Source organism: Pholis gunnellus, assembly GCF_910591455.1.
Source record: "Pholis gunnellus genome assembly, chromosome: 10".
In the NCBI taxonomy this organism is placed as follows: domain Eukaryota; kingdom Metazoa; phylum Chordata; class Actinopteri; order Perciformes; family Pholidae; genus Pholis; species Pholis gunnellus.
The window spans coordinates 23,808,077-23,833,495 of NC_136537.1; the positions used below are offsets into that span (position 1 = coordinate 23,808,077).

The following is a 25,419-nucleotide window of genomic DNA, read 5'->3' on the forward strand; positions in this document are numbered from 1 at the left end:
ACAAAAACAGCTGCCAGTCTTCTTGATACACAAATAGAAAGGTGATCAGAGAGCATCATGAAGATGTCCCGTATCTTTATTCACTGCAGACATTGTCTCCTGTCCTCTTCCTGTCTTTGACGTTCTATTTGTCCACCTTTGTCTTCTTCTCCGTGTTGCTTCTCTCCGGCTACTCTCTCTCTTAATATGACTTTTTCTCTCGCAAACAAACTTTATCTACTGTGCTTCAAGAAAAGGCATTATAACCATAAGCCTAAAACCAAGTTCTGATGTTAGAGTATGCTGTAATACACACACACACACACACACACACACATAATGGTGTGGGGAACGTTTTCTCTGATGAGGCATCTTGGGGTTCCCGTCTTCCCCTTGTGGTTCCTTCAAAGAGACGAAAGAAGGCAACGAGGAAGTGAAAACTGAGATACACAGGAGAGTTTCAGGACCACCGTGTGCTTCAAGGTTTAGCCCCCAAAACCAACAAACAATCTTCATTTATTTACCCACACAATCAGCTGCTGGTGGAATGCTTCACAATAAATGCTTTTGTCCGTTTTTTGCCTCTCTGGCTCAGCTTCAGTAGGTTTCAGAAGTGTGTGGTTTGGCAGGAAGCCACCGGTCAACAGAGTCACAGAGATCCAGCTGGACTACAAGGCAAACCGGGGGGGGGGGCGGGTCTAGCTGGCCTACCTACACTTAGCATTCATTTATTCTGCTTCTATACCGGGGACTGAGACTTTTTAGCAGCCGGCAAAGCTTCCTGGCAGGAAGAAGCTGAACCCTCCAGACAATGAGAGTCTGTCTGAGGCTTTAATACGGCAGCAGAGGACGCTGCACGGGTTCAAAAAGACATTTCACCCACGAGAGGAGAGACGGGCTTCCTCCGTTTCATGAAGACGTTCCTCATTTGATGTTTCTGATGATGGTGGTGGAGAGCGTCGTCTGGCCTCTCTCTGAACGCTCCCGCAGGTGGAATATGGTTCTTATAATAGCCTTATGATTTCCATAATGATCATTCTCATCACACATCCAGTGAGCCCCATTTATTCATCTTTAAAGCGTTATATATTTAATGTGCATTATATAACATTAGAATGTCTAAAGATATAAACAGACAGAGTGTTTTCTGTCCTGTCCTCTCTTGAAATGTTCTTTCACTCCTCTTAGTTTTTGTATTTGTTTTACACTTTAGTGGAAACACAAAACACAAGGATGAGATGCCTCCTTTAATTAAGGACTGCTGCTTTAACAATAAACTCATTCAACACACACAATCTGTTGCTGTGATCAGGGACCAAACACTGCACCAACGTTGACTCATAATTGAGTCAAAGTGAGTTTATTTAACACAGTTCAATCTGCCATTAAAGGGGAACAGCAATGGTATGTCTGAGTTTGTATTCTCTCTCAAAGTTATTATGAATACAATCTTTTTACCTTTTCCTGTCTGTGCAAAACCTAAACTGTAGAACTCAACCTCTGGAACAATGGCTTCTTCTTACTTTGCTGCTCTGCCTTCTATACTGTCATCTTATAATATTATTCTGCTGTCATGTTATAATACTATTCTACTGTCATCTTATAATACTATTCTACTGTCATCTTATAATACTATTCTACTGTCATGTTATAATAATATGCTACTATAATATTATTCTAAAAGGTGATTAAATTCTTGTTGACTGTCAGAATGTCCTCCTCTGGGTCTGGAGTCGCTGAAGATCAAAAACAACCAGCTGAGAGCGTCTTCCTACAAACGCAGGGGCCTCGGCCCGCACCGCGGCCGGCTCAACATCCAGGTACCAACACACACTGACAGCACACCTGGATCTGTGACATGCCGCCTGCAGAGCACACGTACCACCGCGTGTGTGTGTGTGTGTGTGTGTGTGTATGTGTGTGTGTGTGTGTGTGTGTGTGTGTGTGTGTGTGTGTGTGTGTGTGTGTGTGTGTGTGTGTTGCAGTCGGGGGTAGAGGACGGAGACATCTACGACGGAGGCTGGTGTGCTCAGCACAGGGACGTGAGGCAGTGGCTGGAGGTGGACGCTATGCGACTCACTCGCTTCACCGGTGTCATCCTGCAGGGCCGCGCCTCCATCTGGAGGTCAGTATCGGTCAGAGTGGACGCTGGGAAATGTAGTTTTGTAGAGAGGTTCCCTTTCAAAAGCAGGTGATATTCTGTAATCAACCACAGAGCCCTACGTTAAATCTAAAAGTGAGCGGTGTACTTTTTCTTGCTATGTTTTAAGACATAAACACCAGGTCGTCCCTCTGTCTTCTCTTCCTGCTGAAAGAAGTGTTCTCTAATGGTGCATCACAGTTTGCACTGTTTTTCGGTGCATCCCGCGGAATGACATGAACTACTATGTGTCTTGTTCACACACAGTTGGAACGTGGTGCATTCCTACAAGGTGCAGTTCAGTAACGACTCTCTGGTGTGGAGGCCGTCCATGAACGGGACCGAAGAGGCTGTGAGTGGACGCATTGTTCTCTGAACCCCTCTCTCTCTCAAGGCTTTTGTTATATAAAGGTGGAAACAACTTGAGGGGGAATCACACTGTGCGGCCTTTCACTTTCTAGTTTCTATTATTAAAATAGATTGCAACTTGTGCACAAGCACTTACGATATTTGAGTGTGAAAGTGTTGAGATGAAAATGAAATGTACTTGAAGCCAGTGAACATGTTCGCTCTCTGCCACTGAGAGAGTAATAATAGTGTGAGTCATAATATGACGAATCAATTCATGCTGTCAACTTAACAACGAGAAGGTTTGCAGTCTATTCACGTCAAACACATTTTATTTTAAACTTTAGTTTCTACAGAAACATATTCCAGAAAAAATAAACGGTTTCACGATACAAATGTAAAAGTTTAAGTTTTTCACGTTATAACGAGATATTCTCAGGCTGCAGTTCGATCATGGGTCGTCATGGTTACAATAGCGACCGATGTGATTGTTTAAAAAAAACAAACGGAAACAACGTTGATGAGGCTTTCGGTTTGAAACGGGACAGCCTCCAGTGATCGAATCTCGTATTTAACGTTCAGCTCCTTGGTTGACTCGTCCACCGTCTCCTCGCGCTGACTTCGTGTCCGGTGAGTGTTTATTAAACGTACGATGGAGAGCATCACTCCGAGCGCCGGTACCGACTCACCGGGATTCCGTAACGAGGAGCGAGCGACGGCGTTGCAAGTTGTGGGAAAGTGGATGCTGAGCGAGGGTGAGGAGCAGGAGGAGAAGGAGAAGGCGGAGGAGGAGGAGGAGGTGCAGGAAGGAGATTTCTGCTCCAACGTCCTGACCTCCTTCATCAACGGCCTGGACGACCTACAGTGGGAGAGCATACGGGAGAGGATGAGAGACCCGGTGAGCTCACCTATAACTAGCAACACCTGTAGTTGCATTGGGTGTGCAGACATTCATGGTGCAACAGACAAAAGTAAAGTCACTAAACAGTTAGAGAAAACGTGTATCAGTCATAAAAGTTTGTAATATGCATAGACTCAGAATTCTCACATCCCGTACTGTAAAGTAACGTTAAACTCAGGCTGCTGTAACTTTAAGGGCTTTAATTTACCTCAATTTGCTTAATTAAGACCCTAGTTTCTAAAATATATCAGACTTTAATATGCTAAAACCCTTTCACTTTGTTTTGTTAGGATCTAATTTAACTGTTTTAATAATTCACCTTAATTTAATATGAAAAGTTTGTCCTCAAAGATTTGAACTTTGCAGCTTCTGTCTGACCCAGACTGTTAAATCATGCTTCTGTTTTTGTTCAAGTTGGAAGACTGCAGTGAAATGCGTCCACAACAGTCGATATTAAACGGTGCGTTCCCCCTTCCAGCTGTCTCAGGCGCACCTGGCCCAGTTGTCTAAGAGGATCGTCAAGGTGGTGTCCGAGCTCGTGGACCAGGTGCTGGTCCCGGCCCTGATGGTCCATCTGCAGCCCGGAGGCTCCCCAGAGGCTTCAGCCAGCAAATCCAGCCAAGAGGAGGAGACTCAGAGCAAAGCCAGCCAAGAGGAGGAGACTCAGAGCAAAGCCAGCAGGTAGGAAGATCCACCTTTCTGTTTTAAATACTGTCGAACTCCTGAATGATCCTACAGTGTGTCTATTCATACGTAACAACATATTGGTGCTGACGAGATACATGCATTACATTTGAAGGCCAGATATTGGAAAACAGTCAAATACAAATTAGTTTATTAGTAAACTGGGATAAATTATAAAACCATGCGCAATATATTGTTGAATTTAAGCACAACATTAAAGAACCAGCAGGAGTCATCATGTGGTAACAGGGAAACAAGACATTTGAGCAAATCAGCCTTCCTGAAGAGCTTTGTATATTATATATTATTATAATATAATTTAATCGTTGCTCGTTACAGCCGTTAAAAGTTGGAATTTGCTGTTTTTGCTGTCTTGTGTTTTATATTTATGCATTTTGTACTGTTTATCAAACAAAACCAGCAGATGTCTCTCTGGGCTCAGGTTACTTTCAAAGAAATTCAAGGATTCAAGGATCATTTATTGTCATTATGCAACACGGGGATGCACAACAGAATTCAGTTGTAGCTCATTTGTAAAACAACAAACAATTGACAAGCAAAACAAAAACAGTAGAACATTCCTGTTGTGCATTATTTAAATTTGCATCGTCATTTTATAGACTTTACAATTATTCAAATAATTGAAAGATTAATCAATCAACAATTTGTTGATTGCAGCCCTAAAAGAAAATGCGCTGTTGCATATTGTGCTTTGATTGAAGCCGTCTTTCTTTGTGATTTGAACTATCATTAAAAGAAATTGCCAAGCCTAATCAATAACTGTTGCGTTTCTTTGCAGATCCTCCCCTGTGATTGAGAAGGCCCTCAACAACCCGGCATCATTGGACGACGTGGAACAGTTTCTGGATCCGGCAACCGGGAAGGTGATCAAAGATATCTGCGACAGCCTGGGCGCCTCTCAAGAGGTGTCAGAAGCAGGCAAGAAGCCAGAAAGAGTTGCTAGCAAAATTCTGAAACTCCTGTTCGTGAAGATGAAATCCTCAGGGGGAAGGGTGAAAGAAACGTTAGATGACTCTTCCTGTGGCTGCTGCTGGTACCTTCATAAGAATCTACAGAAAGTAAGTGGGGTGTTTAAGAAGAGACAAAAGGATGAAGCAGAACAGACGGTAATTGATGGATCACCTCTCCAGGACACGCGGACAACTTATCCGATGACTGTGTCCTTTAAGGATATCGCCGATGACCTTTCATGCGACAAGTTTCGTGATACCAGCCTGGACGTCCTGGAGCAATTCCTCAGGAGCTCGCTGCTCATGTTTTCCTTGTATTGCTCCGAGCTAGTGGCCGAGTCGCCTGAATCCTCCATGGACGCTATGGCCTCTGAGATACTGGACACTGTTGTAAACACCGTGAATCAAATGTGCCAGCCACCGCCGAGGAAAGTGAACTTCCCATGGCATCAGTCTGAAAACATCACTTTGTCTGAGGACCAAGTAGCCTCCACAGCATCGGCGCTAAAGGTCAAATTGCGGGAGATGCTGAGGACGTTTTTGAAGTCCCACAAAGAGGCTTCGGACAAACTGTTGGAGGACAAAGAGGAAAAGGGGTCTTTGTCTGACCATTCGTCCTGCAGGAGTGACAAGAGAGCTGAGGACACCAAAGAGCAGAGCTCGGGGGCTGAATCGTGCGAGTCCAGGGTCAGCATGGGAGATATGGTGAAGTTGCTCCTGGACAAAACGAAGCAGTTGTTGAGACGAGACTTCAGCGGCGTCAAGAGTGGGCTGGAAGAGCTGATCAGCCAGGACAAGCTGGTCACCTTCTCTAAGATGATGGCTGACAAGCTCAGCGGCATGTTCCACCAGGAGGAAGAGAGTCTCTCCAGGACGCTGGATTTTAGCAGGAAGGCGTGGTCGGATTCGGAACTCATTAAGCCCACAAGATGTCCCGTCGTGCCCACTGACCAGGTGTACGCGTTCGTCCAGGAAGCCGTGAAATGCCTGCTGACGTCGCTCATCTTCCCTCCGCCGTCCTGGGGGATGGGTCACGTGATCCAGGTCCAAAGCGGCGCCTCGTCTGCCGCCGACTGGGCGGCGTCTGGAGAGAAGTTCGAGGACATCATCGGCGTCTACAGTGAGCTGATGGTCCACCAGGTGATGGAGAGCCTCGACGGGACGCCCGCGGCCGCCAGACTCAAGCAGGAAGTCGGCGAGCCGGAGAGGAAGAAGAGCGCCCTCCACTTCTTCGAGGAGCTTCCGAACAACATCAGGAGCCATTGGAAGACTCTGTCCGACTAGGAAATAATAAACATGTCATTTTAACATTTATTACTGAAGATTTCCCCCATAACCCCAACCTCCCCCCATTCCACCCTCAACCAAAACCTCACCCCAGCAACCCCGAATGACTTCCTCACCCCCCCCCCCCCCCCCTCCTCTCATCCTCTCATAGGAGTGAATCTTAACTTGACAACTACATCATAAATAAAGACAAAAAAAAAAGTTTTCAATGTCATCAGCATTTTACTTTTTTACTTTTTTTTTTTTTTTTACATCTAACAGACTAAAAGATGAATCCAGTTGCTGTAGAAGTCTTCGGTGTAACTCGATCTCTGTAAGTTAAAGACTTAAGAAGAACTGCAGACTTTAACTTTCAACCTTATTTGTCATCGAAAGTTTTTTTCGAAAACAGTGGCTGCAGCCTCTTTTTGTAAAGCGTCTTTGTGTTGGAGTTCAAGTTCAGCTCCAAGAAAACTCTCCAGGATTTAAACAGCTGCTTATAAACTCTGCTCACGCTGTTCTATTTTCCATATACTATTTCATTGCCTAGTTATGTCTTCAAACTATAAATATGACGAGTGAGCACTTGCCTATACCAACCGAACATTCTGTTTTTCACTAAATGATTGTAATAAATCGCTCAATGCTTTCTAGGAATTGTCCTAAAAATGAAAAAGTACACCAGCAAGTTATTGGAACATTTTCAACAAAATTGGTTGGACACTAAGGGACGTTGCTAAAGTTGGCAATACCCGTATGTATGAATTGATATATCATATTCTGCCAGAGAGGAGAACGTTGTGCTGCTGTTTTACTGGCTTTTGGCACATTTCTTTGGTCGTTTCACTTCCCGTTCGACATTTTTAAGTAAATGCTTCATGTCGTCACTCCTGCACCTGATGTTTAATGTCAGTTAAGGGAAGAAAATAAGAAAAGGAAAGTCATTTTGTTCAAGATGCCAAAACAGGTTTGTACACTTTGCAGCCATGGTTGGGTTTGTTTATTGGAGTGATCTTTGTGCCACAGATACAGCCGACCATGGAGCATCACACTGGTTTAAATGTCCTCGACAGTCCCTGGCTTTGTGATTTCATGTTTCTGCATCTAAAACCACGTCGTCTCCCACAACGCTCTGAAGGCTCCTTGTGTTTCACCGCGTCTCCTTGTGCTGCAGGTGTTTGAGGGAAACCAGGACTTGGAGACGCCCGTCCTCGCCCTTTTCAACACTTCCACGGTGGCCCGCTACATCCGGATCAACCCTCAGACCTGGTACCAGAACGGGACGCAGGGCCACATCTGTCTGAGAGCCGAGGTGCTGGGCTGCACACTCCCAGGTATACCGGGGAGCCGACTGCTGGGAACAGTGTTTCTTTAATAGACATTTAATGTGATTACTTTTGCTCTATTATTGGTCGCTGTAACACACACACACCTTTACCGTTATCACAGATCCAAATAACATCTACGCGTGGCAGACAGAGCCAACGGAGTCTAAAGACAAACTGGACTTCAGACACCACAACTACAAGGAGATGAGAAAGGTAAGAACGACGGTGTTTAGCAAGGAGATGGTGTTCTTCAATCTGCTCACTGAGATTTAACGAGGACATTTCTTGGCCCGCGTTAAAAAGCTTTGCCATCAAAAGATATTTTCTATAAATAAAACTCCAGTCCCGTGTGGACACACCGACCAGATTTTGGGTTTTTGCAGTGAGTCTAGGAAGCTCCCACAGTGCGTGTGTGTGGTCTGGTCTCTCTGACCAGAAAAAACAAACTTCCCTCCTTCATGGCAGCGTCCTCGCGGTGCTGCGGTCTGTTTTGGAGACACCGTCCTGCATCTGCTGGTCAGAAAACAGCCCACAGAAACAAACAGACATTTTAACACAACGTAGACAGGTCAGACATAGAAGTGAGAGTTTATGATGGGGCTGAGAAGACATGATGCCACCCCCAATAATGTCATATAAATCATTCGTCCCCTTCAGTTTCCTCATTGAAATGTATTGAGAATGTTCTGCTACAGCTTCTTTTCGTTGCTGTTTTTGTGTCTCTTTGTAGTCATTACGCATCTCTCTGTGGGTTTGTGTTGCTTTGTAGTTGTTTTGTGTCTCTTTTGTCATTTTTTGTTTTTTATTAGTTGTTTTTTTGTCTCTTCGGGTCATTTTGTGTCTTTGTGGTTGTTTTTATAGTCATAATTTGTTTCTTTGCGGTCTCTCTGCTGCTGTTTTGTATCTCTTTGCAGTCTTTTTTGTGTTTCTTTGTGGTTATTTTGAGTGTCTTTCTTGTGGGTTTGTGTCTCTTTGAGAGACATTTTGAAGGCCCCGGGGCCCCTAAGACCTCTAGGCCTGTTTCCTCATGAGGCCCGTTCAGTAATCCATGACTCCGCTCTTCTGTAGCGTTTCTCACAGGCTGGTCTGAGACGTGTTCACACTGGTAAAAGACTAAATGTGGGACTTTGTTGTCGTTTCCCAGTTGATGAAGTCGGTGAACGAGGCGTGTCCCGACATCACCCGAATCTACAGCATCGGGAAGAGTTACACCGGCCTGAAGCTCTACGTCATGGAGATCTCTGACAACCCCGGGAAACACGAGCTGGGTGAGACACAATGGAGACACAAAATACGACATCTACCATGTTTAAAAGGAACAATCTCATTCTAAGGTCCAACATATCTAAAATGTAGAAGATCAAATTGGTTCATTTTCATCATTTTCGTCAACCAAAAGTCTGACCAAAGACCAAAAGTTTTAATTGTAATTAGACTTTTCTGTCTGTTTGAACTGGTTTTGACTATAAAAAAAAGCCTTAAACATGTCAAAAGGCAAATGCATATTAGAACCAGTGCTCTTAACTCTTAGCTCCCCCCTCCCGGCAGGAGAACCAGAGTTCCGGTACGTTGCGGGGATGCACGGGAACGAGGTGCTGGGCCGAGAGCTTCTGCTCAACCTAATGCAGTACATGTGCCGGGAGTACAAGCGGGGCGACCAGCGCGTCGTCCGCCTCGTCAAAGAGACCCGCATCCACCTTCTGCCCTCCATGAACCCTGACGGATACGAGAAGGCCTTCAAAAAGGTGCCTGTGCATTCAGACCCAGGGTGGTGCGGTGGTCCCTGTGACAGCGGCTCCGGACCTGAGTGCTTAGTAAACACAAAAGGCTCTATTCCCCCCCCTCTCTCTCTCTCTATTGTGCAGGGCTCAGAACTGGCGGGGTGGGCCTGGGGTCGCTACAGCTACGAAGGCATCGACATGAACCACAATTTTGCCGACCTCAACTCGGAGATGTGGAACGCCATCGAGGTGGAGACGGACCCGTCCAAACTCATCAACCACTACTTCCCCATCCCTGAGCATTACACCTCCGAGGAAGCCTTTGTAGGTTTTGTGTGCACACGTCACTCACGCCATTCATCCTACTCTCGCTCTCTTTCATCCTCCTTTATCTCTTCGTCCTGTTTCTGTTCTGATCGGCGCTTTTCTGATTTGATGGGAACATTTTCATGGCTTTTGGCCATTCAAGCTGTCACTTTTTTTCATTCATTCAATTCAAGTCAATTATTATTTGTACAGCTCAATATCACAAATCTCAACTTTGCCTCAGAGGGCTTTACAATCTGCACAGCGTACGACATCCTCCGTCCTCGGACCCTCGCGTCAGATACGATTCTGAGAAAATTCATCCTAACTTTGAGAAACACCAACATTATTAGTGCTAATGCTGGGAAAAGAAGAAACGTATAACATTGCTAATGATCTCATATGTTAGTGGCTTCACAAATAAATAGAATATGATATAAATTATACTTCACGTTGCTAAATGTTGCATTAAAGCTAAAATGTCTCCCCCTAGTGGCCACATCACTAAAGACACTGTGACTGACATTAGCCCCCCGGGATGAATGGGTTAATTAACAGAATAATGTTAAATAAGTTATGATCACATCAAAAATCGATGAATTGCAGCAATAAGTTGAAGCTGAAAAGGTATTATGGAAAGCCAAATGTTTATTTCAGCCGTCAACAAATACATCAACAGTTACTATGCAAAATTGAGACGCCATTAATAATAAAATACACAAAGTTCCTGCCTTTCAAGGCCCTCACAGGTGTTTTCACTTACTCTGGTTGATTAGACTTCTGATTGGACCGTAGACTGATGACACGTGTCAGAGGAGAGTGAGGGAGATGTCAATCAAACACAGCCTGAACACGCCCACACAGTCAGAGCAGAGGTCCAATCAGGGAAAGTGAAATCACCTGTGTGAGGCCTTTCAGACGCGACGGTAATTTAAACATTACGTGTTGTGCTCCACGAGGCTTTGACTGCACTTCTGTTGGTTTTTGAATAAAATAACGAAATCCTCAAATTGAATAAATACTCATTTATTGTAAAAGACGGACAAAAAACAACAACACAGGAAGGTGTATCGACGACCAATAAAAGAAACTCTATCAAACCGGTCTGATGTGGTGAAAACATCAGATAAATGTCAAAAAAATTAAAAAAACAAACATATAAAATATATTCCATCTTCTGACTGAATCTCCAACTCCAACATCAGGTGGCGTCAGAGACCCGAGCCGTCATCAGCTGGATGCAGGACGTCCCGTTCGTTCTCGGCGCTAGCTTCCACGGCGGGGAGCTGGTGGTCACCTACCCGTACGACATGACCCGGGACTGGGCGCCGCGCGAGCACACGCCCACTGCTGACGAGAGCTTCTTCCGCTGGTTGGCCACGGCGTACGCCAGCACCAATCAGGTGACAATCCACGTGTCACTTCCTGCTGCTGTCTTCAGGAAAAGGTGCATTATTATGTACTCACTGTTATCTTAAATATAAAACCAGGTGATGTCCAACCCAGACCGGCGGCCCTGCCACAACAAGGACTTCCTCAGATACAACAACATTATCAATGGAGCCGATTGGCACAACGTACCAGGAAGTAAGAATGTGTTTGTCAAAGTAAACCTATGTGTGAACTCAACAGCTGACATCCATCAACTTTTTACAGTATTTTATACATTGTTATATTTATGTATAGAGTATAATATGGTTTGCTGTCCATAATCAGGTGATAATCTCAGGGCCCGATTTCATCTCTTTACATCATCGAGTCAACTGCTAATATTTCACCACGGACCAACGCAATGAAGTGAAACAGCACCACAGTGGGACTCCATCAAGGAAGGCTCAACATCTCCATTTCTCTGTGTGTGTTTTTCTCTCCTCGCAGGTATGGATGATTTCAGCTACCTGCACACCAACTGCTTCGAGGTGACGGTGGAGTTGTCCTGTGATAAATTCCCTCACGTCAGCGAGCTTCCCGTCGAGTGGGAGAACAACAGAGAATCTCTGCTGGTCTACATGGAGCAGGTCTGTCTGCTTTGTTCTAGTTCTGCTGAGATGTTGATCTGATCTCTTCTTTCTTTTTACAGTGTATTGCTATTTTGTATCTACAGCAACAATAAAAACAAAACCGTCTGTTGTTGTTGTTTTAGGTCCACCGTGGCATAAAGGGGGTGGTTCGTGACAAAGACACAGAGGCTGGTATAGCAGACGCCATCATTAAAGTTGATGACATCGATCATCATATTAGATCAGGTAAGAGTCTCTCACCTCACATCAGAGATTAGTTCAGAGGAGAAGTATCGTAGGAACAAGTTTTATACGTAAGTGCTTAGTAAAAAGACATAAATAGACCTAAAAAGTAATTGAATATAAGAAATCATACTATAGTATAGTATTATACATATATATATATGTATATATATATATATACATATATATATAGTAGTACATAAAAATGTATGACTTTAAAAAGTCTCAACAATGTCATACCTTTGTTGACATAAACATTTTCACCAAAAACGTCACAAGAAAGTTTATTATCTCATGAATAGTTTCATTAAAAAGTCAAAGTAAAGTACGTATTTTTAAAAAGTGTCACAAATGTTTAATAGAAAAGTTATAGAAAAGTATGTCATAAAAATGGCTAAAAACATGCATACTTTTAGTATGCCATATTAATTAGGACAATTCTTTTATTAAATTATCATAGTATAGTATGTCATGAAAATGTCATAGTACAGTACTTTAAGTATTTTTATTTTTTTAAACATAAAAAATGTAATTTAAAATGTTATTAAATAGTCATAATATAGTATGTCATAAACATGCCTTGAAAATGTAATACTACAGTTTGCCATAAAAAGAATGATTATCTCGTATGTCTTTGAAAAACGTCTTGGTATAGCATGTGATAAAATCACTTCCTGTCACCATCATCTCTCCTCACGAACAACGTCTGCCGTCTCCTCTTCTCCAGTGACCGATGGCGACTACTGGAGGCTGCTGAATCCCGGTGAGTACCGGGTGACGGCCAGCGCAGAGGGCTACTACCCGTCCTCGCGCACCTGCCAAGTCATGTACGACCACTACCCCACCATCTGCGACTTCCGCCTCACCAAGATGCCCCGGCTGAGGCTAAAAGACATGTTGGCCAAGGGGGGTAAACTCCCCAAGGACCTGCAGCTTCGGCTGCGACAGCTGCGCCTGCGCAAGCTCCGTGTCACCACCAAGGCCATCAACCGGAGGCGGACGGCCTCCGCTGCCAAGCGGGCGAAGAGGGTGTGATCGACGACTGAAGATGGGAGGACAAAGCTGGACTTGGTTTAGTTCACTCTGGGTTCAGAGACACCCATCTTCACTGGATTCACGTCACTTTTATAACCAGAAACATGCTGTTATCAAAGAGAACACAGCGTCTGCTGTGGAGCAGCAGAGCAGCAGAAGGTACCGTTCCTCAGTTAAGGCCAGTGTTGTGGTGTCTCTCTGAACTAGAAATGAATGATAGGAGGATTTAAAGTGACGACTTTCAGCCGTCGACGTGGTCCCAGCCGGGCGTTGTTCCCTTTTTATACACTGCAGCAGAAAAGAACGGGCTAGAGTTTCTACAGCGTCAGTGTAAACACTCATAGTCACTGTTTATATTCATATCCATCGTGCCAGAATACAGAGCGGAAACCTCCATGAGTGTGTCATTGTCTTAACACCTGTATTGTTGAATGAAGTGGAGGTTGTTTGATGGAAGCATCACCTCTTTGGATTGGTACTAAAACCTGGTCACTTAAATCATTAAAGTAAAAACATTTGTCATTAAACTGGATGTGACGCCGTGTCGTTAAATGTCTGAACTCCATAAAACACTGAAATAAAAATGTCACAAAATATCATAAAAGTCTCCTAAGTTACGTTTTCCATTATTTTATCAGTTGTCTTATTTCCTGTTTTATTTTGAGTTACTCTCCTCTCGTCAGGTTACTTCACTTCCTGCCTTTGTGTGTTTTCCCGCCACAGTGATTGTCGGCCCCGCCCCCTGATTGATCCCACCTGTGTCCAATCACCTGTCCGGTGTATTTAAACCCAGTGTTCCTCTGTCTCTCTGGGCCGAGTGGATCAGATATTCTCCTTGTGTGCACGGTGTTTGTCTGTTCTGACTATCTACCCGTGTATCGAGTCTCTGCTGTCGAGTAAAGTTCCACCTCGTCCTGCAATTCAGTCCTGTTTTTCCTCTGTGGTTTACCAGGAGTAACAATAACTGGATTCATGTCACTCTTCTTCTGTCCACGTTCACGTAACAGCAGTGTGGTGCTCACTGGATTTAAAAAAATGAAGGACTATAAAAGAGTAGAAGTGTTGAGTCTCAGCTTTCACGGTTTTGAAAAACATTAACGTTTCCTAGACGGCAGCAAAGTGATTGATACATCGCTTTAAAGGATCTTAATGTAACCCATTGTGCAGGATTGAACGATGATGCAGAATGGAGTTTGATTTGGGACCAAAACCTCTAAACCTGAACCTGTTCATGTAGATAATTTAAACGATTGTAAATTCTGGAAATACCTGGATTAGGATATCACGGCGTTGCATTTCTGAACTCCAGAGAATTAAGACGTTTGGAGAGGAAACATTAACGGAAACTTTATTTATTATATAATTAACATTTGACTTTACAGTTTAAAAAAACCCAATAAAAACAAAACTAGTTTCACATCAGAACGGCGAGCTTCCACTTGACACCGTTTCTCATCTTTGGCGGCATCAGGACCTCAGCAGCTACAAGAGGAGGAAAAATATAATGAGGAACAACGTTCAAAAACAGAAGAATTACTGTGACACCCGAGATATCGTGACCCCTGTAACACCACACATGCTGCCGACCTGGTTGAGAGGCTGCAGGTCTCTGCTGCTGCTGGAAAGAAGCCATGATGCTGTTTGCCGTCGAGTTTGGCCCGGTGAGCTGAAACGCACCAATGAGACCACAGTTACATCAAAAGTATAAAAAGAACAGACTGCAACAGGCCTAAAATTATACTAAAACCAAGTGTGTGTGTGTGGGAAAAAAAACAACATATTATACTGTGATATGATATTGTATGATATTTACCGGAGCTTGGTTGTTCTGCAGGCTCTCGAGCCAAACCTCAGGAACAGCTGCCTCCATCATCTGCAGAGCCTCCTCGTAGGCCGGCTGCAGCTTCTCCGCCTGTTTGTCAAACTGGAACAGCACCAGAGCCTTCAGCAGGCCGTGCACCTCCTCTGCAGGAAGGAGGAGGTTAAAAAGTCACAGTATTGTTATGCCAAAACATCATCGTAATGGAATGAACAACGTTTTACTGCTATTTCTATCCTGTACACGATTAGTGGTAATCGTTCAACAAAGCAGACACGACTTAAACTAACTCAAACACGGTCGGGGACTATAAATGAAGAAGAGCTGTGAAAGCGCTCGTACCTCTCATCTTGTCCACAGTGGTGAGGATCTCACCCAGAGCGTACATCAGCGCTCTGTCCTCCATCGGGCTTCCTTCCTTCAGACTCAGCTTCTTCCTCTCCGCTTTACGGCGGTTCTTTGACGATCTCCTGCAGGCGAGAGCGCGGACGTTAAAAAATGTAAATTATTTATCACAATCGCACTATCGTGTGAAAGATCTTTTGTGTTTGGTCTTAACGAGGAGACGCGGGAGTTGCTCTGGGAGTATTTGGAGCCGGTCATCACGCTGCTGGCTTCAGAGTAGAGCTCAGCATCGGGGCAGTCTGGACCGTCCTCATCTGAGGGAGAACACGGAGGGTTACTGACAATTTAGGTTTTAATTATTATTCTTATTCCTTCCCTCTTAACCGTGAGTGTATTTAGACATATTGTGGTGATAATGTGACTGGGACATATGGAGAATACAGATGCTGCTGTACATCTGGTCTGATTCCTTACATTCCATAAAATCATCGTCAACATGTTCAAATCAAAACATCATTTCTGACTTCTTCTCACCCAGCATGTCCAGCCTCGCCTTCTCTTTCTGCTCTCGAACCACAGCCAGCCGGGTCTTGTGCCGCGTGAACGTCGCTACCTGGGCCTCCAGGAAAGCCGTCTGGGTGCTGACGGCTGACACGAAAACATATAATCTCCTTACCGATGTTTCATAAACAGGAGGAGGAGAAGAACCGTCTGTCACGTGGGCTGAGCAGCTCAGTGTGACTGATGCTTACCTTCCAACAGAGCAGGTTTCAGGTTGGTTTCAGTGATGTCCTGTCGGTTGTGCATGTAGATCTGAAGCAGACACAGAAAACACCTCACGGTTTAGTCAAAAAACTAATAAACGAAGAAACAAAAGTAAAAAGACAATAAATGACTGACCAATCGGAGCGCCTCCTCCCAGACTGAGCCAGTGATCAGAGCCAAGATGGCCTCCTCACAGTCCTATTGGGGGGAAAAAAAAAGAGTGATTTTATTTACAATATTTAAACTTGAACTTTATTAGAAGACACTTATTCTGCTGCAGAGGATCTTACTTTAGCGTACTGGTCCAACAGCAGAGCAGCTTCAGAGTATCGTCGCTGCTCAATCAGCTTCTCTATAAAAAGAAGGGAAACTATTACCATGTCTGACCAGCTCACCGGCTACCTGTCTGTCTACCTGCCTGTCTGTCTACCTGCCTGTCTACCTGTCTGTCTGTCTGTCTGTCTGTCTGTCTTACCTGCCAGGTCCCTGGCCAGCAGAGCCAGCTGGTCGGGCGGTAGAGGGATCTGCTGCGCTGCACAGATGGCGTTCCTCCAGCTGGAGCTGCTGGCGAACGCCTGCAGGGCGCCGACCGGCTCTCCGCATCGCCAGAGCAGCAGGCCGGCCTGCTCCGCCTGCTGCTGCTCCATCAGGTGCTCAGCGTAACAGCAGCTCAGAGCCTAGAGGTCACAGGTCAAGAAATATTGTTATCAAATAATTACACTGATAAGAAATTAGGGCTGGACAGTTGCCCATCGCTGGTGAAGCCAACGCTGATGACATTAGATAGGATTTAAAAATACAGCACTGAAATAGTCTGAGTAACTTCTGGTTTGTGTTTTCGTACCTTGTATTGAGCCCCGTCTGCTGCGTACAGTCGCAGAGCTTCACTGTACAGTTTCTGCTCCTTCACGAGCTGCAGAGCTTCGTGGAAATGCTCCTCTCCTGAAGCCAAAGCACAAACACAGCCTGCTATTCCACTTCTTTTAAGTTAACGGATCAACATCCGTTGGTTAGTCATGTCAGTAAAAGGGGAAGAGCAGACAGAAACATTCAGACTGACCACACTTGCTGAGGTGATGCAGGGCCTTCCTGTAGCGCTTCAGGTGCTTGTCGATGGTGAAGCGCTGGTAGTTTGTCTCCAGGCTCTTCAGCATGTTTAAGAAGGGAAGGTACTCTTTGGGGTCCTGCGGGGATCGTAGACAATAATGAACTGATAAATAATCACAGCGTAGTTATAAGAGTGTAAAACATTATTCATGGTATCCTGCTGCTGCATTTTCCGGCTGTTGAACGTTGAAATCCATCTAAAATTTGTGAAAATCTAAAAAGTAATCTATTCACAATTTGAACTGGTTCCCTCTTGTTCTCTTCATATCTTGTATTGTTTTATTATTTTGTACACACCGTCCTTTCTGGATTAAACTTCATCTGTTTACTTCATGACTTGTGTTTTGACAACATAATAAAAACAGTAAACATGCAAACAGGAAGAAGCTCTTCTTCTCCCGTCAGAGCTGATCGTCTAATGAGATTCTGAAGCACCTGGCGGCGTAACTTAACATACTAACGAGTGAATCTGTGCGCTATCTGGCAGCTCAAACACCTCGTCTCAGACATCTGCATATTAATGAGGACGGAATGTTTACTTGAACTCTTCTTCACGCTTTAAGCAGCAGAGGTCATGAACATCCCAGCTGGTCGGTGAACAGCAATGAGAGCTTTATAAATCAGCCTCATTAACATAACCCAGTGCGCCGTCGTACCTTCTGGGATTTCTCGGCCACCATGAGCACGAGGTCGAAGTCGTACGTTCCCAGAGAGTGTTCGTACAGGTCGTTGACGTTGACGAGGAAGAGGAGGTACTTCAACGCCTCTTCGGCACTCACAGCACCGGGAGCGTGAGGAGGGTTCACTGGATGAGGACACAAACACAGCACACGATGAACAACTCCAACATCACCTGCTCCTGTGTGTGTGTGTGTGTGTGTAGCTCGACAGCATGGTTTTTTGTTGTTGTATTGGCAACCAATTCTCGGCCTTTGGTTGCCATCAGTGGCCGGTGTTGAGCCCCGCTGGGGGAAACAGAGTTCACGGTATCAGTTTAGGATTCCTGCAGGTCACCAGAGTGCTCACCTCGAAGCTCGTGGACTTTCTGCAGAGCGATCTCCAGCTCTGGAACCGTCTTCTTCACGTGAGTCGTCAGCACGGACAGAAAGAACCTGGAAGGTCGACAACATGATCAGTTTATATCTCACTACTGCTCCGTCTGCAAAGCTGTTTCCAAGACTTCTGAACCAGGCTTAAGTCCCGTCCCAAGTCTTTAGTGTATGAGTCAAAGTCTTTTGAGATTCTAAGCACACGTTTCTCAATACGTTTCAGTATCACTGACTTGTTTGGATCCATTGACTCCATGGCGCTCCGTAAAGCATCACAGACTACATCCACCTTCTTCTGCCCAGAGACCGGCTGGGTCTGGACCGAGCTGTTCTCAGGGCGGGGGTACATGGTGCTGGTTGTATCCTCCTCCCTGGGTACAAAAGAGGGGAAAACAATGCACAATATACGAGTAAAAAAAACTTGTTTTACCTTTACATGAATCTGAAAAACTCTCAAATGTAAAGCGTCTTACTTGAGCTCAGTGAGGAAGAGGTTGATGTGGCTGATGGAGCTGAGCTGTGTGATGAAGGTCTGCATGTTCTCCAGCAAAACCTGCAGGAAAGTGAGACATGAGCCGTCATGAACACACATGGTGTCAGTGTTTGGTTTTACACTTTAACCCTAACGTATGAATAAACTGCCCGCTGTAGACAACAAGAAGCTGTGAAGTGAGCTACGCGTTGCATCGTTGTTTGTACCTTTGGGTTGTGATCATAAATGAGGTTCAGGTTGATCCTCAGCTTCCTCATGCACTCAAAGGAATCTCTGAACCTCAAACTGAAAAAACAAAACAAACAGAAACAGGATGGAACGCTTTTAACACCGTGATCACTCTGTGCTTCTAGTCTAAGTATCAGACAACACATTGTGACATTTACATAACATCAAGAGTAACTATGTCTATTCTATATAGAAAGAAATGCCACAAATATTGTATTGTAGTTTTGTATTACTGACCCCATATTATATATAATTAACATATATATTCATTTGTTCAGTTAAATGTAATGAATGTAAAATGTCTATCCAACTGTACATTGTATTTATTGCATTTTATACGTCTTTAACAACCATAAAAAGATCCCCATATCAGATAACCGATGGGTTTGGTGCAGTTAAGATCGGTCTGAGAGGATCGTTGGTCATCATGTAAAGAAAACAAACAAGCAGCTAACATGACTGCAGAATATCAAACTCACCTGTCCAACCACTTCCTGAGCTGAGCCAACACCAGCGCTCGATGATGCACCGTCTCCAGGTTCCCGCGAGGCATCTAACCACAAACACACCGAAATAAATCAGCAGCAGTGCCGTGGTGTTTACCCAGGAGGTAGTAACATGTCGGTGTGTGTGTGTGGTGTGTGTGTGTTAAACTGACCTGCAGAACCACTCGGGTGTCTTGCGGTACCACAGTGACGATCCTGGACCCCCTCTCCACCCGCCGCAGCGACTCGTCGTTCTGACCTCCATCTGAGGCCAAGGCCGCCTGCAGCCCTGTGGGGGTCAAAGGTCATTCAACTCAGCTGTACCTTTAAAATGTTCAAACACTTCACAGATGTTCATGTTACCCACAGAGGCAGCCAGCCAGAGACCAGCTAACAACAAAGCTAATGTTAGCAGCTACTGTGCTTCCAATAAACACTGAACTTAACTCTTCCAGGTCAAAGGTAAAAGCAGCAATAAGCTATTTTATTTACATGGATACAGGCCGATAAGGTTTTGGTGAAAATGCCAAATTTAGATGGCTGATGTTGACCCTGGAGGTGAACATGAACTTCATAATGGAATTAAAATTATAACCTTTTTTTTTCCATGACTGAGATGAGAAGATGACTCGACGGCACCAACATAATAAAGAAGCATCAAACTAAATGAACTCTACCTTTGACATCGAGTGTGGTCAGCTGGAGGCAGCGGCAGGTGTGAGAGTGAGTGGTGATGAGGAGGAAGTCGTTGCAAACGGCGAAGGAGGAAATATTGGAGGCCAACTGAGAGAGAAGAAGACATCAACGAACACATTTCCCATCAGCCCGGTCTCACAAAAAAAACACACATTGAGAGAGAGAGAGCTGGTTAAATAAAGCCGACAGCGTACCTCCGTGTCTCCAGCGTACAGGTGGGATCTGTCCGTCAGGCCGAGTAGATATTCCTGAAGACAAACAAATGCATTTAGGCCTGTTCACTAGAAGCTCACTTATATTGAGCCACGTTATCCTGAGTAGCTGTGGTTCTACCTCCCCACTGATGCTGCAGAGGGCCGTCTGAACGCAGGGAACAGGGAAGTTGATGCTACATCTGCTGGAGTCCCGCCAACCCCCCACTGACAGCTCAGGACCATCTACGCAGAAATAAAATAAAATAAAAGTTGTTTTATTTCTGTACACTTATGCATTTTAAATGCTTCTACGGTAAAAGAAAGTAGGCATGCGCAATCTACATGCTGTGCAGAGTGCTTCTGTAGCAAAACACATAATTCAGTGGCAGAAGAAGAGTGACGGTGACTCACCCCAGCGCAGCTTCCTGATCTGTCCATCCTCCAGCTGGAGCGCCACAGTGCCAGTCTGGGAGCAGTGAACCATGCTGACCACAACTCCGTCCACTTCTATCTCAGACCTGCAACATAAAAACCCCGGGAAGAGGCATTTATTTGAATGGATTCAATCAGTAAGTGGGCTAAAGGTGCTGCCACCCCAGTGTTTTTCAGTTCAGCCCCGCTGACCTGACAGTGAGCGCGTCCTCGGCGTCATGAGCGGGGCGGAGCATCAGCACGGTGGAGGAGGTTGGCAGCAGACTGGAGCTCACACCCAAAAACAGCTCGTCCTGCAGCCACAGCAGCTGCCGCAGGGCCAGAGGCTCCTCCTGCAGAACGGTCACTCTGCAGGAAAAGAGATTTCAGACAAACGTTGCTTCAAACGATTAAAGTCCACATGACACAGATTGATCAGTAGAAGTTTAGACAGCGTGAAGGCTGCAGGTTGTTTACCTGAAGGTTTTCTGGAGGACCAGAGGACGAGACATCGTGCGGAACCCATCTGATGTTTTGTCACCTTGTTCTCCGGAATCTAGTATTTAAGCCCAGAACAAAACAGAGACACATTATGGTTTATGAGGTACATTTATTGTCATGGTACAACAGGGTTACGCACCAAATTGCAGTTTGTAGTCCCATTTTGTTACATTACTATATTATATATGGAGGATGAAAGAAGGTGAACAGGCTGAGTCTGGGGTGGGTTTTGTCTTTTAATATCTTTTGGGCTTTTCGCAGGCACCCCTTGTCACCAATATCTCTGATATCCCTTCATTATTGCTGTCTTTAAGGACAACATTGTACAGCTCACCTTGGACGTAGACCGAGATCTGTCCGTCGGAAGTCAACACTGCCAGCTGGTTGGTCCTCTGAGGTTGGCAGAGGAAGCTCACCTGGTTGACTGGCGACGTCAGCTGGAGCTCAAATGAACACATGGGAGGAGGAACCACACACTGCCGGAAGTTTGTCACCAGGATTTTATCTGAGAGGGGAGGGTTTGGATAAATATTGACATCCTGTTGGAAACATCCATCAGACCCTTGTGTCCCCTCGTCTCACTGCCCCCTCACCTCCATCAATCACGGCCACGTTGGCGTTGTCGGTGGCGTCCATCCCAGGGCTCCTCTCCGTCGTCCAGCCCCAGTCGTAGGTGACGCTGGTCCAGCTGCGCGTCACCACGTGGAGCCTTAAGGGGCGCTCAGGGTCCCAGCAGACACAGACCGGAGCCTTCTGAGAGTCTCTGCCGAAGTCCAGGCTCTGCTTCAGGTACCAGTGGTAGTTCCCCACCACCCACAGCTGGACTGCAGAGGGGAGCACGGGCAGATCCAGGTGGGTCACTCATAAGACTTATTATTGAATGGGTGGGTCACATTGGAGACACCGATTGGCCAACTTCAGTTGAACTCACTGTACGTGTTGACTTGTTCGTCCTCTCCAGCAGCCAAGTCCTCCAGCCACACCGCTAAAACAGTGGAGTCACTGTTCCACAGCAGATCCTTCACCTGAAACACACAACGTGTTTTACGATGGTTTTGAAAGAGTAAACGTCGCTAACTGTAGTTCGTATGCGGGTCAGGTTCAGCTGGTCGTACCCTGGCCTGGTCTTTGCTGAAGGGGAGGGTGAAGTCTCCGTGCAGCAGTCCGTTCTTCTCCATGAAGACCACACTGTGTTTGTTGGGATGACGCTGAGTGCTCGCTATCAGGCTTCCCGAGGGTCTGAAACAGCCGGAGAAGATTGACCGTAAACTCTCACTTCTGATATTATTTATTTTATTCCTTCATGTAAATGGATCGTTTATCCCGGGAAATACAGCAGAATCGTTCACACATTGATCCAGTTATGGGAAAACGTTTAATGAGCTAAAAGAAAAGACTGACTTCCAGCAGAGCGCCTGCTCCAGGCCGTTGATGGACTCGCTGGTGGCCTGCAGGACCCCCTCCCTGTTCCAGACCCGGACCTTCCTGGCTCCGGTCTGGGGACAGACGGCACTGACAGCAAACAGCTGACCGTCACCTCGCCACGTCACCCGTGGCGTGCGGTCATCCCAGGCTGCAGCCGGCTGCACCTCCTGCCGGTGCACGTTCACATCATTCAGAATATTGTCGTATGAGACTAAAGGTTTGTTTTCCTATCTTGTATTCGTCTTGTGGTTGAACACTGACCTGGCTCTTCCTCTGTGCTGCCTGTTTCCCCTCTGAGCCGTGGAACTGAGTCTCCTTCTTTCCCCAACCCACCGTGATGAACTTCCCTGCAAAACACACACAACATACAGAAAAATGATACATTTTACTTAATGTCATTGTTATTGAGCCAGATCATCTCCTGACTCTCTAGTTTTGAACCTCTGAGCCACCGTACCTTCACCAAAGTCGTCCTGGTGGATTCCAACCTCAGTGATCGGCTCAAATTCTTTAGTCATCATGAGGATTGTTTCCTGACCTGTGAGAACAAATTATTAGCAATTTATTAATTTGTAATACTGCTTAATATGTTTAACTAAGAATGAACTCACTAAGCATTGATCTGTAGCTAAGGCTTTATATCTATATCTACAGCAACAAGGTATCTTCATCATAAAAAAACTAAACTTTTGTTCATTTTCGACAGTTTCCAAACAGAAAATGGTGTCATGAAGACCAGCTTCTCAGCCCACCTTTAATGGTTGCAACTTTATACAAGTTTAGACGACCGGCCTTCATGAATAGACTTAATATCGGATGCTTTGTTCTGACAATTCAGCTAAGAGAGTGAGGGCTTTCGGATGGACGATTAAACTGAAGATTTAAAACAGTGAATGAACATTGTTTATAAATAACATTTGTATAACATACTGACCAGTAGTGAGAACGACAAGCTCTTCATCAGGACTCCAACTCATCGAGGTCAGGCCGCTGTCCACACTGCCAACACACTCTAACTGTGGAACCATCACACACATTTTGTGAGGACCCTCATTGACATAATGCATCCCCTTATACAAACTATCTCTAACCTTAACACTAAAGCCAAACCGCTCTTTGAAAAGGCTGAAAACATCGGTCCTAACTTTCCAGCCTGTGTGTGCTGCTAACCTGGCCGGTGTTGAAGTTGAAGAGGACGACGTCGCCGCCAGCTGTGGACAAACATGCCGACTCCAGTTCAGCCAGGTCCTGCAGCCCGACCACCGTCCCGCTGCCGTCCTCCGGGAGGAAACCCTGAGCCGTCAACGAGGCCTCACTGACCACCTGCAGATCAGAGTAAAGTGGATTCCTGATTGAAATGCGGCAACTTTCCTTTTGTTATTTGTTTAAAATTGCATCTCCAAACACATTACTACCCTCAACAATGAGTAAATAAAGCTAGTGTGCTGTTTGTCTCCTCCGCACAGCACGTCTAACCCAGCTCACCTGGCCAGTCCGCGGGTCGTACTCTGTGATGGAATAGTGAGAAGCGACCAGCAGCGAGCCGGTGTCGGCCCGCACAGACACACACTGAGGGGAGCCGGGACCCTGCAGCTCGGAGCTCCGCAGGCTCTTCAGCAGCTTCAAGTTCCGCATTTTACCTCAGGACCGACTGAAGAAAACACGGAGCCGGAGTCTGGACCCAAAAGGCTGCAAAACACACAAAACAGCAAAAAAGTGAATATGTTCGGTACTAAAACCATTGATATACATCTGTGTGATGTATCAGTACAACAGCATTACTATTGTGTGGTCCGTATTAATGAACAGAGCCTCTACATGTTTGAACAATCATTTCTATAAAGGGTGTTTTTCAGTGTTTGCTGTTATGCAATGTATTCTATAAGCACCAAGACAAACTCCTACAATATATTATTAGCAACACTGAGATATTCAGACACAGTCTTCAGCACAGCCCTGTTGATTTAAAGTTAGTAGTTTCAGATTTGCACAGCCTGTATTTTTCTGCTGTTATGGGGAGAAATCAAATTAATCAATACAATGAGAGCCACACTGTATATTCTCTCTCTTGTTTGTTGATAACACAGCCACTACCTTAGCGTTTCCATTATCGGACACAGCCCTGACAAACTCTTAAGTATATGTAATAAACTAATTAGATAACAACGCCCCTATTCAAATAGTAAACGTCATAAAGACAGGTTTGTTATCATATTTCGCATTAATTCTACATATTCAATTGAGTACTTTCTTCTTACAAGTAACCTGTTGGCCAGTTTCCCGAGTTTGTTCCAGTTTTACAGGACAAACTGATGGTTATAGAAGCAAAGACTACAGGGTGTCCGAAGATGGAACTGGGTGTGCTAGCTTACCTTTAAACTAGCTAAAAGGAGCGAAATGCTAACTGGCGTCAGTAATCCGACCAAACAGACAGACACAGAAAGCTTTAGCACTTAATACAATTGCAAGGAAACTGTAAAACTCACTGAGAAACCTGTTAAATGTCCAGCATCAACAACCATCAAGTCAACAACACAACAACACGCATGCGGCGCTGTCTAGCTCGTGAGCTTTCACCTCTGACGCACGTGAGGCAGCAGCGGTGGCGCCCCCTGGCGCTGTGGAGTAACAGTGCATCCAAGAAAACCGAACATTACCCACTTTCTCTCTTTTATTTCACTGTATTACATCTTTGTATAAATTGCAAAATAAGAGTTAAGACCCGAAGTATCTTTAGGATTTATAGGCTTAAGGATTAAAACTTCTTGAATGTAATTCTTTATAACTGACCTAAAAACGAACTTTTTATTTATATTGTAAATCAACAGCTGCTTGTGTTACATTGGGTATTTTGATTTCCTTTATGTGTTTTTTCTTATTTCTCATATATTTGTATCTGTTACTATATTTGTGTTCATGTGCTTTTAATAAAGGCAAAAACATTTTGTGAATGGAAACTATTTTAACACACACACATTT

At 45.0% G+C, this 25,419-nt stretch overlaps 2 protein-coding genes across 2 annotated transcripts; one reads left to right on the top strand and one right to left on the bottom strand.

Moving 5' to 3' along the window:
- Window positions 1-1,689: 1,689 nt before the first annotated feature.
- Window positions 1,690-13,428, top strand: LOC306701858 (putative carboxypeptidase X1). Its single transcript, XM_079167283.1, has 13 exons — window positions 1,690-1,799; window positions 1,965-2,104; window positions 2,387-2,471; window positions 7,464-7,623; window positions 7,739-7,830; window positions 8,762-8,885; window positions 9,166-9,362; window positions 9,483-9,662; window positions 10,850-11,047; window positions 11,135-11,231; window positions 11,523-11,662; window positions 11,788-11,890; window positions 12,615-13,428. Exons 2-13 carry the CDS (start codon window positions 2,049-2,051, stop codon window positions 12,920-12,922), a joined length of 1,740 nt encoding a protein of 579 aa, XP_079023409.1. The 5' UTR covers window positions 1,690-1,799; window positions 1,965-2,048; the 3' UTR covers window positions 12,923-13,428.
- An 829-nt stretch (window positions 13,429-14,257) lies between these two features.
- elp1 (elongator acetyltransferase complex subunit 1) lies at window positions 14,258-25,011 on the bottom strand. Its single transcript, XM_079168051.1, has 36 exons — window positions 24,927-25,011; window positions 23,926-24,129; window positions 23,611-23,763; window positions 23,375-23,456; window positions 22,898-22,978; window positions 22,702-22,787; window positions 22,417-22,607; window positions 22,131-22,254; window positions 21,947-22,040; window positions 21,609-21,839; window positions 21,350-21,520; window positions 20,992-21,070; window positions 20,728-20,883; window positions 20,515-20,621; window positions 20,243-20,346; window positions 20,104-20,157; window positions 19,891-19,996; window positions 19,387-19,502; window positions 19,208-19,281; window positions 18,707-18,785; window positions 18,481-18,560; window positions 18,241-18,378; window positions 17,985-18,070; window positions 17,615-17,763; window positions 16,912-17,035; window positions 16,696-16,793; window positions 16,327-16,528; window positions 16,142-16,203; window positions 15,987-16,049; window positions 15,839-15,899; window positions 15,621-15,734; window positions 15,301-15,400; window positions 15,084-15,211; window positions 14,736-14,887; window positions 14,510-14,588; window positions 14,258-14,404 (listed from the first exon to the last, which is right to left on the bottom strand). Exons 2-36 carry the CDS (start codon window positions 24,073-24,075, stop codon window positions 14,337-14,339), a joined length of 3,942 nt encoding a protein of 1,313 aa, XP_079024177.1. The 5' UTR covers window positions 24,076-24,129; window positions 24,927-25,011; the 3' UTR covers window positions 14,258-14,336.
- Window positions 25,012-25,419: the final 408 nt, after the last annotated feature.